The sequence below is a fragment of the Mytilus trossulus genome, chromosome 4 (genome assembly GCF_036588685.1).
Source record: "Mytilus trossulus isolate FHL-02 chromosome 4, PNRI_Mtr1.1.1.hap1, whole genome shotgun sequence".
In the NCBI taxonomy this organism is placed as follows: Eukaryota; Metazoa; Mollusca; class Bivalvia; order Mytilida; family Mytilidae; genus Mytilus; species Mytilus trossulus.
In genome coordinates this window covers 75,098,560-75,116,671 of record NC_086376.1, presented here as the reverse complement: position 1 = coordinate 75,116,671, position 18,112 = coordinate 75,098,560, and the positions used below count along the sequence as shown (strand labels likewise).

At 32.5% G+C, this 18,112-nt stretch overlaps 1 protein-coding gene across 2 annotated transcripts; it reads right to left on the bottom strand.

Moving 5' to 3' along the window:
* Positions 1 to 678: 678 nt before the first annotated feature.
* On the bottom strand, positions 679 to 15,530 carry LOC134714188 (sphingolipid delta(4)-desaturase DES1-like). Of its 2 annotated transcripts, none has more exons than XM_063575427.1 (2): positions 15,339 to 15,530; positions 679 to 3,279 (listed from the first exon to the last, which is right to left on the bottom strand). In XM_063575427.1, the coding sequence occupies exon 2, from the start codon at positions 3,272 to 3,274 to the stop codon at positions 2,240 to 2,242; it is 1,035 nt and encodes a 344-aa protein (XP_063431497.1). In that variant the 5' UTR covers positions 3,275 to 3,279; positions 15,339 to 15,530; the 3' UTR covers positions 679 to 2,239. The 2 variants fall into 2 exon arrangements, with proteins under 2 accessions (XP_063431497.1, XP_063431498.1); XM_063575428.1 differs by lacking the exon at positions 15,339 to 15,530 and adding an exon at positions 14,053 to 14,104.
* Positions 15,531 to 18,112: the final 2,582 nt, after the last annotated feature.

The following is an 18,112-nucleotide window of genomic DNA, read 5'->3' as shown; positions in this document are numbered from 1 at the left end:
TAAACAACATGACGACTTTTATAATGTTTCGTCAAAGTTCATTCAATGTCAAAAAGTTGTTCTTATCTTGACGCGGTTTTGATTTCCTCGTTTAAACCGTTTTACATTTGTCATTTCGGGGCCTTTTATACCGGACTACAATATTGATATTGGTTTTGCTCATTGTTAACGGCTGTATACAGTGACCCACGATTGTTAACTTCTATATCATTAGGTCTCTGTCGGAGTGTTATCTCTGGTATTGCCGATTTAAATTTATGTCCCTATTGTTTTACAATCTCAACTGGCCAAAGAGCATGCAAGCTCGTGCTTGGATTCAGATCATTTATACCCAACACGGTGTTGTAACTGAGTTGAAACACTTTATTAAAGTGTGTATAATAAATATGGGCTTTGCTCATTGTCGAAGGCCGTACGCTGACCTATAGTAACTGTTGTTAATTTCTGTGTCAATTTAGTCTCGTGTGGGGAGTTGTCTCATTGGCAAGCATACAACATTTTTTTTAAATGCATAACTAAAACGCGACAGACACGCGCATGACCAGTATACAGTATCACATCTCAACACCAAGAGCTAGTAATGCCAGAAACTCAATAAAACGAATTTGTCATGCAAGTTTTATTTCACAACTTTTAGAAATAAAAACTTTTTAAAAGCTGAGCAGATACCTTCTAAAAATAAATATTGATAGATGTACGATACACACCGATGTATTTACTAAATATAACACCCAGAGACACATGCAAATACATGTTTAATACAGTCATATACACAAAGCAGTACAGCTATACTAATCTGTAACGGTCTTACATTTATAATGTTTTTCCTAATAAATGAGACTAAATTATTATTCATATATGATAATAAAATAAATGTTACCCGCAAAAAATATTGTTTTAAAACACCCTGAAGACAAAGAATAGGCAATTGAGTTGGCTGCTGGCAATGGGATGGACATATTCGCATTCTTGATATATTTCATATTGAAAAAATATTACAATGGTATGAAATTATTTTTAACTACATTAGGGGCAAACATTTGATATTGTGTCGAATAAATTTTGTGTGGTGATAATGCTATAATGGTTCATAACAGAGGCGGATTTGGAGGGTTTTTCAGTGGGCCCAGGCCCCCTTTTCTTCCACATTCTGGAAATATAAATACATATATAAGTTATGAGCAGTGTAATGGAAATGATTAGCTACTTTGTCGGGGACACCATTCAGAAAATAGCGTTTAAACGTCATTTCTTTTTATTGTAAAATGATAGTTGGACATTAAAAAAGTTCATGTGTTCAGTCTGGACTATCGAATCATTCATATTTTGCAGATTTTTTTTCAAACCTCTTGATATGCACATTTGGAATATCAAGTTATTTTGTAATTAAAAAATAGCATTACATTTTTTGTCTTGCCGATTCTTCCATTTTCGACTATTAATCCTTCTTAATTCTACTTCTTACACATACAATCTCATTCACCATGGCCGTTTTTTTAAATTTTTTAGTGAAAAATCTCGTATAACGTCATTGTCCGAATCCACAAATTCTATTATACGAAAATGCGGGTAAATATGTTGAATTTGTATAAATTTCAGTAAAAAAAATCTATTTTATGCTTATTTAATGTTACAAGTGACACATATTTTTTCCGTTTTCTTCAAGTTCGTATATATAGAATTTTGATAACCTTACTAATAATGTGGATTTTAACGGCTAGCATTTATTATTTCATCATTCAAAAACCTTTCCTGTTTAAAAGATGTTTTAAACAAGGTTGAATAAATCAAACATCTTTTAAAAGCGCATTTTACAGTTGCCGTCAACTTTGTGCACACCGTCGAGGCTACATGCGATATAAAGCTTTTAAAAGATTTTAAAATTTACTCTCATTTAAAAAAAATTTTTATTGTAATAATCGTTTTGTTTTGGTTTCAAACGGAATGATGTTTTTTTTTTATGAACAAAATATTCAGTCATCTGCAATTTTTCAAATTATACATACATGTATAGAATGGCATTGTTCATTCAACATATATTTCAATACATTGATTTAATGTTGTTCCTCAACAGTGCTCCAAGTCAAAGTTATCTATAAATATTTTATTACGTTTTCTTTTTCCCTTAGATATGTAAATCACAATATGAATTTAATGGCGATAAGTGTGTCAGTTTCATCTATTCTTTATTTGATTGAAAAAAAAATCGGGTAAAATATCGGTGCAAAATGTTCAAATTCTACGATTCCTTCTCCAAAAGGTGGCCATTCTTGCTCAATAACAGCATGTGTTTTTCATCTTTCAAATATCCAACACCTCGAGAATGAGGTCCCATGTCTTTGTCAAAAATAAAATCCCACAAGACTTTTAACCATGATGTATGATAAGGTTGGTCGTAATATTCAGCGGCAATTCTTTTCACTTCCGGTAATTTATGGTATGGAATATATGGAAAGTCGTGGTGTTCGATATGGTATCCAACATTAAACAGAATAAAATTCAAAGGCCCATAATATGAATGTGTTGCTTGTCCTTTATTGAACAGATAGTGTTCGGAAATAAAATGCCCGGCAAGCGGATGAAGGCCCAGTCCAAAAAAGGTACCACTCACGAGGTAAACAATTGATTTAACGCCTAAATATTTCAAGATTATTAAGTTGCAGATAATTTGTATTGCGCTATTAATCATTTCCCATGCAGTCAAAGGTTTTGGACTTTTATAAAATGGACGAATTCCGTGAATTGCAGGATGAATAAGTAGCCATACCATTTTTGTTATGGGATTGCGAAAAAGATATCCTTCTAAGCGCGTAGGTATGTCAACATCTTGGTTCTCCTCGCCGAGGTATCTATGGTGATCTGCGTGATATTTCTTATAACTTATAGCCATTGGTACAATTATGGGAATATTACACCAAATACTAAGCAATCTATTAGCCCAGGGTCTGGCATGACCAAAGGCTAAGTTATGTCCTATTTCGTGTATTGCGCTACCGAGTGAATGATTCAAAACTCCGCCAAAGCAGTAGGCTAGAATAAGAATTGAACCCCAATTAGCCTCTTGTAATAACCAACACATACACAGTTGAGCAATGATTTCTGCAGTTACAATATAAGCAATTGATGGATCATATCCCATTAGTTTCTTAATTTCTGGGTATTTTCTTAAAATCTCTTTCCTACGAGCAGAGTGTGGCTCTTCTTCGTAAATCCAGTCTTCGTTAGATGAGTTTATTCGAAAGTCTAAGCTCGCACAACTTCGGAAGAATTCCATATTGCCTGAAATAAATATATCCATTATTATTACTATACTATATATAAAAATATTAATTTTCGCGAACCATTTAGGTCACGGAAATTCCAAAATATGGCATCAGTAAGGAGAGTTGTGCAAACTAATGCGAATACACAGAACCCCCATCCAAATTATCTTTAGCTAAAAGTATTCATCATTTTCTATTTTATATGTACTAACAACATTCCATTTTTCTATAATTTCGATTAAAATATTCCAAAATCTGAGTTAAAAAAAGTCAAATGCCCAAAATAAACATTGTCTGATTGGTTGAAGTACTGTGGCGTGCACACGCTTCACATGAATAAGGAGAGTTTTACAAATAATGTGAATACACAGATCCTCCATCCTATTTATATTTTGCTGAAAATGTTGCAATGATCATCATTTCTGTTTTGATTCTGCTAACAACATTCCATTTTTTCTTTAATTCCGATTTAAATATGTGGAACCCGCAATAAAAATAGATGGCCTCAATGATTTAAACGCAACGCAAAAAATTCCGTTGACCCTGAACTCAACGGATCGATAATAGCATCATCACCATCAACAAAATGTTTACCGTTATCTTTGTGAAATTTCAGTTATATAGTTCTTTAATTAGAGAAATTTTGGTAAGTATTACTTATTAATGTTAAGGTTCTACTGATGTGCTTCTCTAGACCTTTTTGACGGTCCTTATCCCATTTATCTCAATATTATCTCCGATGACATTCCGTGTCAAAAGTGAAAATCGCATCGATTCATTGAACTAATTTCTTCTTAAACTATGCATGCATTATTTCTGTATTATATGATATTCAATCACATTCACGTTGCATGTTTGCATGCAAATGGTCATGTATTAGTGAATTGTCAGGGCGATGCAACTTGAGGTCAGTGCGCCTGGTATCGGGAACGTTCGCCCTAATAACATGTTCGCCCTGGGTACGTTCGCCCTGAGTTCGTTCGCCCAGAGAGTCCGTTCGCCCTACTAAAAAATATTTATTTTCAGGGCATTGAACTTGAATAAACTTATTCAGATATTTCTATAGTATATATTCTTGAAATATATGGAAACGGGGAAATATTTAAAAGTTTATGGCTTGTTTAGGATCGTTAATTGTTCAATGACAAAATAATTCAGATCACTAATTATTGTGATACTTGTCTTTTGATGGATTATTAATAAAAATCAAATGTTTTGTTTTCATAAGATATTCAGCTTAAAACACAATGATGTACGAACTGTAAATCATATGTATTTTACTGAAATACGTTGATTTACAAGTTCATTTATTATTATACTCGGAGACTAGTCTCATATACTGCATACATTCATGATTGACTGAAATTACAATTATTTTGTTATATTATTAGTATTCTACTCTAGCTGTAAATCAAAGGGAAAATGAAAAAATGATTACGGTAATGAAAATATTCTGTCATTTTTTACAAACTTCAACATATTTTGTTCAAATACTTAAATTTATGCGACTAGACAACAAATAGAAAAAAAATAAAAATCTGGGCGAATGGACACTGGGCGAACAGGTATCAGGGCGAACAGGTAGTATGGCGAACGCGAATCAGGGCGAATGGACCCGGATTCAGTGCGCCTTCACGTGACATTATTATTTGTAAACAAATTTAAAACATGCTCCCCGCGTAACACGTGTCTGAATTATCCTTTCAAAGTTATGAATCTTTCAATCACTATTTTATGATATATTTCTAGGTTTGCATATCAGTAGTCAAAGTGAATTAAACGTAGTTCTTAGTTGTGTTTTTTTTTATATAGAATTAGAAGGTAAATCTACATAAGGGGGTCTCATTGGGGGGGGGGGTCTGATCCCAGATCCCACTTACTGTTTTGTCAGATTCCCATATCCCGCTTACACTATGTACATGAGCAATTTTCATTTTTTTGTCATTTCCGGGGTCCTGCAGAACCCCATTTCCCGTTTTCACGACAGACCTCATTTCCCGTTTTCATGACACAATAATTTGACTTTCACGTTTCACGCTTACGAAAAATTGTCAATATTGGTCACGCTTAGACCCAATGAGACCCACACACTAGTCAGTATTTAACTTCACCCAAAAAGATGACTCAACTTCCCTCTATATTAAAAACCTGCATACTAATTTAAACAGCATTTGCTCCCCTTGAACACTATTTGGCCCCTTCCGTGTCATTTCCCTTTAAATTGTTGAAAAGTCATACTTTAAGTCCATTTACAGTAACGGCTAATATTTGATTTTACCATCTTAATTCAATTTTCATATTGAACACATTTGACCATTCAATATGAGTTACCATGTATTTTTGTCATATATGAAGGAGGTTTTAGGTCATGTTTTCCTAAACACCTTATTGCTATTTGTCTGTCTGGATTGTTAAAACCACAAAATCAAATATTGATGAATATGCAAGTTTTCAACAATCCCGGAACATTAACAAAGATGTGTGTGAGAGGGTGAAAATTACCCTTCTGATGCATAGATGCCAACCATTACGATTTTTGCGTAGTTTTTCCGATTTTGCGGTCAAAGTCGAATAGTTACGGATTACCAATCATCGCTGTTCAATTTTGTAAAACACGGATTTTTATCATTACTTTTCAGTCCTGGTCCGGTATTTAGAAAACGCCAATGTAATGCTTCCGGTTTCTCGGGAGTTATCAACCTATTGTTGAGTAACTAACTGACTTCCGAAGAGGCAAACTTGAAGTAGCTTTCCCCCTTTCTCTACTTCTCCTTGACAAAACAAAAATGTACGAGTCGAGAACATCTGAACAATAAATGAATGGAATACATACTACAGACAACATGTTAAACGACAAATTTCGTGCACATCACTTTGCAACCACTTGTCAGTAATTTTTATTGGTAAATGCACGTTTATGAATGATTACTGAAAACTTTTCAAAAATACGGAAAATTTGATAGTTTGTTACTGATTGTGTCAAAAGGGGGTTGGCATCTATGCTGATGTACTGATATTTTTAGCACCCCAAGTGAGAATCTAACTCAGGACTTTCAGCACTGTAGCCATCGGTCTTAACCACAAGATCACGAACTCACATTTAATGAACTAATTTCTTCTATATTAACTGTACGTGCATAAATTCTGTATTATTTGATAACCAATCACATTCACGTTGCATGTTTGCATGATAATGGGTTCTGTATGAGTGAACTGTAGTGTATTGCAAAATTAATGCAAATTGTGACGTCAGTGCGCCTTCATGTGACATAATTATTTGTAACCAAACCGGCTTCTCATGTAATGTAACGGTTTATTTCTTCCTCTGTGATATTTTATCCTGAGGATAATTTGTCCCGGTAATTTTTTTCCAGGCATGGTATTTCATTTCACAGGTTGATTTTTCCCAGAGGAGTGAAAATCTATCAGATTTCTGTGTTATGCGGATAGTATGTACGGGTATATATTTGCCGTATTATATTTCACAGAATCGTGTGAAATAGAGTCCCATTAACTACTATGTAAGTTACTCTCAATCAATATATACCTGACTATAATTATAAAATGTTTACAAAGGTAAGCAACTGTCTAGGGCCAAGTAAGGGAGGGGAAAAAACAGTATTAGTACTATTTCGCAGAACGATAAACAGATGCATAGACAGACCAAGGGGGTGGGGGAAATTTAGCTGATGACATATATGTAAGAAATCATTGAAGCTTGATGGGAGTGGGCAACCCTCTGGTCCATCAGAACCCCCACACCTTTTTGAGACGTTCTGGATCTGCCACTGAGATTTGCAGGTTTTCTTAGTAAAGATACCTTAAAATATCACAAACTGTGTGCTTTCCAGACCATAGTTTACATTTTTTTTTCATATTTTGCCGTGTCAAAATGACCTAAATTTAAAAAAAAAATTTAAAAAATGGTATATCACATTCTACACATCAAGATTTTAGCAGGAAAGACTGCCATTGGAGTTTTTAACCATTTTGACTTTTTAATTTGGTCTACTCCACTAATTAAAGTCGTTGAAGTAGAATATTTAATGTAGGTTTGTCCACATTTTGGTATATATTAATACATGTTTAGAAATAATGTTGAGCCTGTTCCTAGATGCCTGTTATAGACTTCAATATTTATTGTTTATTGAAAATAAATGGAATCAATTCTTTCAGAAAAGTTTAATTCTATGGAAATGTATCCCCCCCTTTTATAAGTTGAAAAGGCTACATAGAGGTCAATATACAGTCTCCAACAGAAAACCAAAAAAGGAAAAATAAAGTGAATTTTGGAGAATTATTAAATGTACATGCATTTGAAATATTTAAGATATATTGTTTCAATTTTTTTAGTTCTAGGTTCCACATAACTACCATTTTAGAAAACGATTTCAATGCCAAGTCTATTAGAGGGATATTTGATTTTTATTGGTTGTAAATATGGAATCTTATTCAGTGGCAAAGGAAATAGACACTGACAAGTCTTAGATAACATTTTATATAGTTTTGAATTTTTCTTCGTCAGTTGACTAAAATTAGATGGAGGTGTGTTCTAATTTCTAACAGAGGAGCAATCAACCTATATCAATATGTGCATGAAGCAAATTGATAGTTGCTAGATACTGAATGATTATATCCACAATAAAGGTTTAACCTGTGCATATATACTTAAAACAAGATAAAAAAAGTCATGTCTTTTTCAGGACTTCTGAATCCAATCATGTAGTATGGAATGTTATTGAGATATGGTTTGGGTGGATGGATGGTCATGAAGGACCTGTAGTACAAAGTATATCACTGGATTTAGCTCTTTGTCTAAGTGTATTATTAAAGTACTTTGCTTTGAGCTCAGTTCATTGTTATGCAATTCATTCTTTGTGAAATTAAGATTTGACAGACAACTCTAATGGACAAGGATTTGTCAAAGTAGTATCATCTCTATGTACAATGTAAGTATTCAGGAGATAAAAGCATTCTATTTTGATTTGAACCATACATTTTATAAAAAAAAAAGTGGGAACAAATTTACCGGACAATGCTACTCCCACTACTAGCTATATGATGCTAGGTTGTTTTAATACATCTGTATTGCCTGCTGATGACTCGGCCCTGAGTGTAAATGGTCCTTCAATTAGGAGGGAAAAAAATTATAAGGCCTATCCAGTCTAATCGATTTCTAAAACTATACTTCATTGCACATGTTCAACATTTTTATACAACCACAAAAAATTTGGGTTGTAAATTGGTATCCTGTCCGAAAGATGGATGGTTTCTGGATAATAACTTTATTATAAGTAAATAGAAATCAACAAAATTATAACACAACGTTTATAACCACAAAAGGAAGCTTGGGATTGATTTTGGGGGTTATGGTCCCTAAGGTTTAGGAATAAGGGGTACAAAGATGCCCAAAACAAGCCTTAATCTAGTGTCGGTTTAAAAAGTTGTGTATAAGTATTTCAATTGTTCTGAAATTGTACCACAATGTTTAATACCATAAGTAGAAGGTTCGGATATATTGTGTGGGTTATGGGACAAACAGTCTAATAATTACGGACCAAAAACAAACATTTTTGTAAATTCAAGACCCTTAATTGGAGTTTGTCCAGAATGGTTGTTAAATTACCTAATACCAATGCTTTATGAAATCTTCTTTGAAAATTGGAGTTATCTTTCTTTGTTCAGACAACTTAAATCAATTATACAATATACAATGCAGTATTCACTTTATTACCAACTGATAAATTAAAGCAGTCATTAATAACCATTCAGTGATTGAACGCACTTTCTAGGGTATGCCCTTTTACAAATGGAAAAATTATACATTTTTTTAGTTTCTGATCTCTTAACTGAAGTTTGTCTCCTAAATGTTTCTCATTTCAGAAATTAAAAAGAAAATTTCTTCAGATATTTTTGTTTGAAAGGATTAATATTCAACAGCATAGTGAATTGCTCCTAACCCAAAAGCAAAACAAATATTTTAAGTTCATTAGACCACATTCATTCTGTGTCAGAAACCTAAGCTGTGTCATCTATTTAATCACAATCCAAACTAAGAGCTGTTTCCAGCTTGAATGTTGTGTCAATACTAGCCCCAACTGTTCAGGCTTCGACCTCTGCAGTCGTATAAAGCTGGGCTCTGCGGAGCATCTGGTCCATACATTTGTTTATTTTTCAATTTGTGTGAATTAACATAGTTACAGTAAATGCTAATTACTGCACTTTCATACCACAACAAATATTGTATTGGTACATGTATCACTCAAATGTGTATCCATATAACAAAAATAATGAAAAGGAATAATTTTGCATTACCTTTTGAATACTATGACTTTTTAGATATGTAGACATATTAAGACTCATTAGTAGATGTTGATAATATTGGCTTAAAATGCTTGAAATTCTCTCAGATTACTTTTGGAGCAGTTATGAGTTTTGAAATTAGAAAGATCATATCATATGCAACAAGTGTACTAAGTTTCAAGTTGATTGGACTTCAGCTTCATCAAAAAATACTTTGACCAAAAACTTTAACCTGAAACTCCCACTTTCATTTTCTATGTTCAATGGACCATGAAATTGGGGTCAAAAGTCTAATTTGGCTTTAAAATTAGAAAGATCATATCATAATGAACATGTGTACTAAGTTTCGAGTTGATTGGACTTCAGCTTCATCAAAAACTACCTTGACCAAAAACTTTAACCTAAAGCGGGACAAACGAACGAACGTACCCACAGACCAGAAAACATAATGCCCATCTACTATTGTAGGTGGGGGCATACAAAATTTAATAAATAACACTCATAATGCTCAGATTGGTTGTCATCGTGCAACATAGTTAATAACACCATATAGAAAAAACATAGAACTCATTTTGTCATAAGACACTGTCAAACATCCATACATACTATCCACACTCATCTGTGTCCACACTTGTACCATAGATAAATATTATATTCAACCAGAGACATGTGTTTATATGTTCACGATTCAACTGAGGAACAATTTATTATTTATATTGAACATGGTTTAAATGTATCAATTTTAATATTTATAACAGAATGTGTGCTTGTATCAATTAAGCAGACCCACAGCATGGTCTTATCAACTTAATAACTTAAAAAATTGCGAGCTCAGGACATGTTTGTCATGTGTTGTAGCAATCACACGGCAATTTTCAAAATCTACAACAACATATCAATAGGTCAGTAAAAATTTAACTTGTATTGCTAACCCAGCAGTATCATACACATGTCATAACAATACCTTTCCGATACGTTGTCTAACTATGTCATTGGCTTTATCCAGGTACTATAAACAATTAATAGAGTTTCCTAACATTTTGACGAAACGTACGTACGAACGATCGGAACTGAAGCGGTGTATTACATTTCCACGATAACACATGTCGTGGTTTTATCCGATAAAACAGCATTCTTTTAGAAATCAGACGCATATCTTTAAAAAATTAAGCATACACAAATAATACACGCTTTTAATATATCATTCTTTTCGCGTAAGTTTCAAAATATTGGAGATCGACTTAAAAAAAGAGTTATTCCTCTAAAAGATATTAAGTTCATGATGAAAAAAGACGGCCTCGATCGTTAGCGCTCTCACGGGGTTAAAAAAACTTTTAAAAAACAACCTTACACTTATAGTTTAATATGTTCTAAAATGGTGGGAGATCGACTTTGTTATGTTATGTCCATTGGAAATATTGAATTAACGAAAATGGCCTCTCACGGGTAGAATTCCTGTCCAATTTTTATAAAACATTGAGATAAGCCTGCCAATTGATATTTTTTCGTGTGTTTTTCTATGTTGTGATGTTATGGTTTGTTTTAGAAAAAGGGAGAAGGTTTGGTACCATTAAAACGTTTAATATTATGCCGCTGCAAATCAACGATTTGTACCTGTCAGGAATCTGATGTACAGTAGTTGTTGTTTGTTTATGTAGCTTATACGTGTTTCTCGTTTCTCGTTTTTATATAGATTAGATCGTTGGTTTTCTTTTTGAATGGTTTTTCACTAGTAACATCGGGCCCGTTATAGCTTGTTGTTCGGTGTGAGCCAAGGCTCCATGTTGAAGGAAGAACATTGACCTATAATGGTTTACTTTTATAAATTGTTTTTGGATGGAGAGTTGTCTCATTGGACATCACACCACATCTTCCTATATCTTCATGTATATACTATAAGTTAAAATCAGCAATTTATCTCGGACATGTTCTAAAATGGTGGACGATCGACTGTATTTAAATGAGTCATGCCTTTTGTCGATGTTGAATTTATGGAAAATGGCCCTCGTTAAAGCTCTCACGGGTACAATTATAGTCAGATTTTCATAAAACGTGTACTAGTACATTAGGTTAAAATCAGCAATATCTCGGACAATTTCTAAAATGGTGAACGATCGACTTTTTTAAAATGAGTTTATATGCCCTTTTAACTGAAATATTGAATAAGTGCAACGCAGGGGACATTGGAACTCTGTTCTATGTTTTTACCTGATAAGTATCATGGTAATACATAATACTTTTCGTAACACGTATAATGATATAGGTCATTAACCATATATGATAAGACCTAGGGTATTTTGATTTGAGGTCCTTGGTTCATGGTCTTGAAATTGAGGTCCAGGTCATATGAAAATTTGACCTTTGCTTTAACTGCATACGTATACACAGGAACATATATATATATATTAAATTTACCGTTCCCATGTATACATGATAAAACTAAAGAATTTTGCTTTCAGCTGCAAGCCATAAGACCTTGAAAAAGACAACCGGAACTTGACCTTGTGTAAACCGGCAGTAGCCTTTTTTGGTGTTCTTATCTTATGTAACAGTATATAGAACCATATATTCCTGGAATAAGTGTCTAGTGAATTATCAAAGTTAACAATAGGGAAATGACATGTTTAACACCGGAAGTAACTTATTATCTCTCTTTTTCAAATAAAAGTGTATATAAACCATATACTTTTTGAATCAGTATAATATATTCTATCATTTGACACTGGAAATGACATTTTAAACTTTAAGATTTTCATATCAACTATATCGTTTTGGGTAGAAAGACCTTCACTTGTTCTCTGACTAATTTGTTTTTAATTATAGATTTTGTTTTGTTCATTTACAAATATATTTTCGGCGTACATTTTAATGTACAAAATATCATTAAAACACAATTATGCGCTGAAACAGCGGTTTCAAATCGAAGCGTCATGCAACGACACGTATAGAGTCCAGCTTAAATGGCAAACATCAAGTTGAATTGCAATCGCAGTTCCATTACGCTTCGATTAATTAAGACATACATATTTCAAAATAGAGGATCCCTAAATCGCGACTTACGTATGATTTGTCAAGTGTACGTACATTTGGTCAGATTGTAAGAAAGCTCTAACCTAATCAAGTTTTAACATTCATATTGCTAAAGCGAACTATATAATAACTTAGTAAATATTGCTGTTTGTGTAAACGCTTTTAAAAGGTCGTTATTGAATGGTAAATAAATGGTCGACACCATGCAGGTATTTACGTAGTAATTCTAAGGCCAAATAAAAATATATGTGTGGTTCCAGTAACCCCACCGTCCCTACTTTTTCGGCTTAAAAATAGCCTACCCTAAAGTTTTTATTGTCATTTTTCATTAAGCACTGATAAAGTCAGAAAGTTGCTCCCATAAACTCAATGTAAAAAAATCATAAAATAAAAAAACAAACCTACCTACCTACCCTAAATTTTTTCAGATGTAACTGGAACCACGCATACTTTTTTATTTCGCGTAAGACGTTGACGAGTCTTCTTTATCTACCAATCCTATTTCAGATATAACCAGGCACCTATTTCTTAACAAGAAAATTGCAGAATTTACCTAACTTGAAACGATGTCTTAAAGTTGCCGAAAAGCTCCTAGTCCATTTGACTTCTTAATGTACTGAAAAGCTCCTAGTACATAAGACTTTTCTAACTTTAAACAGCGTTTCAATTGGAAATGTGTTCAACGTAACATACGAAGAGATGTATCTCATAAAGATAAAAAAAAAAGAAAGGGTATAATATATATATATGTATCTATACAATTGTCTGGTCAAAACCGTTGTTTTAATCTTCTTTTCTGGGATTTCCCCCTAAAAGATCGACATATAGAGTCTCAAGAACCATTATAAGTTGAAAAAAGAAAAGGTATATTGACTATCCAAATGAAATCAAATTTAAGGAAATAATAAATATGACAAAAAAATCATATTTAAAACAGCTATGTACTTTTATTAGGCATATTTATTCATGTGCGTGTGTTCTACTGACTAAACTGAATTAAGTGTAAATAGTGTACATATTTATGTTTCCTTTAAATTTATAACTCTGCTTTTTCTTACATAAGACTTCTGCATACCATTATTTTTTTTTTTTTTTTTATTAGAATACAGATTTATATATATATAACAATCTCTTTAGTACAAAAAATCTTGATCGTCGCATGAATAGTATTCATAAGTAATAAAAAAAAAACCAAATCACCCAGTTTAGTATATGGATAAGAGAAAGACCACATTAAATACGTAAAAAAGTAAGTAATATTACAATAGAATAGTCATTAAAAAAAAAGAAAAATGATCTGTTCTCCAAGTGCCTGTGCATCTTTATGAAAACTCTTTAACCATACACTTCTTTCTTTTAAAAAAATGAATAAATAAGTAAGTTTTTTTTTATATATTTTTTTAATAATTACTCTTTCCATTAATTTTCGATTTTATAATTTATACTTAAATCTTACCTTCTACACTACCAATATATAATGTACAAACATTAGTATCAGGTAGTGAACTCATCAGTGATGAGGAAAACGAAAATATTTTTAAAGTTGTACAAAGATTTATTTTAGAAACAGGGAGATTTGGTCCATAACAATTATCTTCGTCAAGCATACGTACATTTGGTCTAATTGTAAGAAAGCTCTTATATAATGTTTTCACATTCATATTGCTATATAACTTAATAAATATTGTTGTTTGTGTAAAAACTTTTAAAAGGTCGTTATTCGGAATGGTAAATAAATGGTCGATACCATGCAGGTATTCACGTAGTAGTTCTAATACGTTGACGAGTCTTCTTTATCTACCAATTCTATTTCAGATATAAGCAGGTACTCCTTTTTAACTCGAAAATTGCAGAATTTACCCTACTTGAAACGATGTCTTAAAAATGCCAAAAAGCTCCTAGTCTATTTGACTTCTTAACGTTACGGAAAAGCTCCTAGTACATATGACTTTTCTAACTCTTTAACAGCGTTTCAATTGGAAATGTGTTTAAAGTATCCTACGAAGATATGTATCTCATAAAGATATAAAAAGGGTATAATATATACTATATGTATCTATAAAATTTTCTGGTCAAAACCGTTGTTTTAATCTTCTTTTCTGTGACCCCCTCCCCCCTTTAAACCCCCTCAAAGATCGACATATAGAGTCTTAAGAACCATTCTAATTAGAAGCAAGAAAATGATTATCAAAATGTAATCCAATTCAATGAAGTTATAAATATGACAAAAAAATCCTATTTAAAATAGCTATGTACTTTTATTAGGCATATAATTTATTTATGCATGTGTGTGTTCTGCTGGCGAAACTGAATTAAGTGTAAATAGTGAACATATTAATGTTTCCTTTAAATTTATAACTGCGCTTTTCTTACATGTATCTTCTGTATACCATTGTATTTGGAGAAAATACATTTATATAACCATCTCTTTAGTACACAAATTCTTAATCGGCGTAAGAATAATAATCAGAAGTAATAAAGAAAAGACAAACCACCCAGTTCAGTATATGGATAAAAGTAAGAGCACATTGAATACGTAAAAAAGTAAGTAATAACACAATAGAATATTAATTTTAAAAAATGGTCTGTTCTCCAAGCGCGTGTGCATCTTTATGAAAACTCTTAAACCATACACCTTTTTCTTTTAAAAAAATGAATAAATAAGTAAGGTTTTTTTATATAATTTTTAATAATTACTCTTTCCATAAATTTTCGATTTTATAATTTATACTTTAATCTTACCTTCTAGTGAAGTCCGTTTTTAGAAATAAACGAAGTCAAACACCAACTAATAATTGTAAATATGACTCAAAGACTTTGATTTGTTATGACAACTCGCTATTAAAGGTAAAGTAATGGTTAAAATTATGAAATGTTCCAATAAACCCTTCTAGTTATTGAACTGCTTTGCGAAACTCTCATTATGATCAGCAAAAACCTATGTTGAAACTAGCCTGTGGCGTATTAAAGTCCATGATAGATAAAAGAGGAGTGCCAATTAATGAGTGAACTCTCGATCTAAGTCACAATTATTATTAGTCTAATCTAAAACACAACTTGCTATATAGACCAAAAGCATTTAATTTCTAAAAGTTTTGACAGAAATATCTACCCTTAGATTTCATACTGAAAAAAATTCAAAAGCAGTCTTAGGAAAATGTCAAAACTATCCGAGACGTTCGAAACTGTAAAGATTCTATTTAGAAAAAAAAATCGAGAAAACTGAACTTTAATTTGAAAATCCAAAAAAACAAAAAACAAAATAAAGTAAAAAATCCATGATTGTAAAACTTATACTATCGATTATATGTTGTTTAATGAAAAAATCATTAAGTTATTTATTAAAGGATGGCATTTGTAGTGATAAGTTGCTCTACATTTTCAACTGGACGTTAAGCAAACAAAATCATCAATCGTGTAATAAAGAATGACTAGGAGTTTAAACGGTGATTAATTACACTTTGTATTGCATATTCATTCAAAATCAAACTCTCAGTAGACACTAAATCGGCTGAAAAAATAATCGATAAACAGACCAATCACTAGCCAATATTTTAATCGATTGAATAACATAAACAAACACATTTTAAAAATAATTCTGCTCGAAAATCCAAATAAAAAGGACAAGGCAGTTAGAGAAACCATAAAGAGATATACGCATTAATACACATTATCTTCTATTCAAACATGTTTAACTCTGCCGCATTTTCGCGCCTGTCCCAAGTCAGGAGTATCCGCTGTTCTTTGTTAGTCTTGTATGTTTTCTTAGTTGAGTTTTTTTAAATATGTTTTAATGACGTCCATTTTCAACAATGAACTAATACACATTTTTATTTAGGGGCAGCTGAGGTCCACCTCCGGGTGTGGGAGTTTCTCGTTAGGTTGAAGAGAAGACATATTGGTTGTCTTCGGCAGTTGACTGGTAATTGGTCGGTTGTTGTCTCTTTGACATATTCCCCATTCAAACCTCAACTTTAATGTGAACGATATTATTTTACACTAAATTCTTCTTGTTCATTTTTAAGTTCAGATCTTTTGATGTAGACCAAGGATTTATACGCTCAGTTTTTTTCTAATCTGGGTATATCTCAAGAAGAATTATTTGGCTAATGATTATCACTCATGCATTGCTTGCATGCCATTGTGTAAATTATAAATGTTTTGGCAACTAAGGCTGTGCTATTCTGTGAAATAATTAATATTGTTGGTAAGAATGCCTGTCCTGGCCTGACATTTTAAAATTATTTATTTGCTTTGTGTATGTCCAATGAACGTTCAAATGAATTAACATTGTTGTACAGTCTAACGTCAAAATGAGGCGTCTGTTTTTCTTCATGTTGTATGTTTGAATTCACAACCTCGTCCGGTCAGGATGAGGAATTACTATCCAAAAAGTAAAATCACAAAAATACTGAACTCAGAGGAAAATCAATTTGGAAAGTCCATAATCACATGGCAAAATCAAAAAACAAAACGCATAAAAAACGAATGGACAAGAACTGTCATATTCCTGACTTGGTACAGGCATTTTCAAATGTAGAAAATGGTGGATTAAACCTGGTTCTATAGCGCTAACCCTCTCACTTTAATAACAGTCTCATCAAATTCCGTTACATTTACATGATGCGTTAAAAATAAACAGTCACAATCAATAAAATAGTCAAAATATGGGAACATCAGTCATCAAATCCAAGGCTTCTTGACAAGAAAGAGTCTGGCTACACTTAAAGAAGCTTGTCACATAGGTCCAAATTTGCTACCATTCTGAACATGCATGAAATACTCGCCACTGGACGTAAAGCAAACAACATTTAATAGATACTAGTGATTTAATTAACATCATGCATGCAGAGACATAGTATTTGTCTCTGATACATGTAAGGAGTAATGGCATATTCATTTGACATATGCAGCTATTTAAGAATTACGTAGTGGTTGGTTCGTTAGAACTTTTCATAGCAATGCTGGTGATGAACTTCTGCTGTTTTAGCACTACTGTAACAAATATTTCATAAATTGCACCGCATGTTCGCACGAAGGACAAGATCGTATTGCGGGAACCTTTTATTTTGTCTTTTTAATGTTTATTAATACTTTTTTTTTGTATAAATATTCGCTTGTCGGCCCTAAGTTAATGACCAGATGGTAAGCCGTCCACCAAAATCGTACCAAAAGATATATCACTGTCTTACCAGTAAAAACCTTGATTGGCTTACCTAGCATGTATATCCCGATGTAAATAATGATGATGAAATAAAAAGACAAATTCAACAATTCAAGCATGAAATGGACTACTGCTTCATCTAGACAGCCATCAAGCCCATCGATTCCATGAATATTTACAGGATGAATTTATTATGTTATAACACATCGTATTATTCCGGATTTGTTTTTCGAATTGCTTTATTTAGGCGTTGAGAACCTTTGGTGACCCCACAGATTCAGTGTCTTTAACAAGTACATAGTGAGCAGTGATTGTTACCGACAAACGTTCACCTAATCTGTGTCAGTCAATG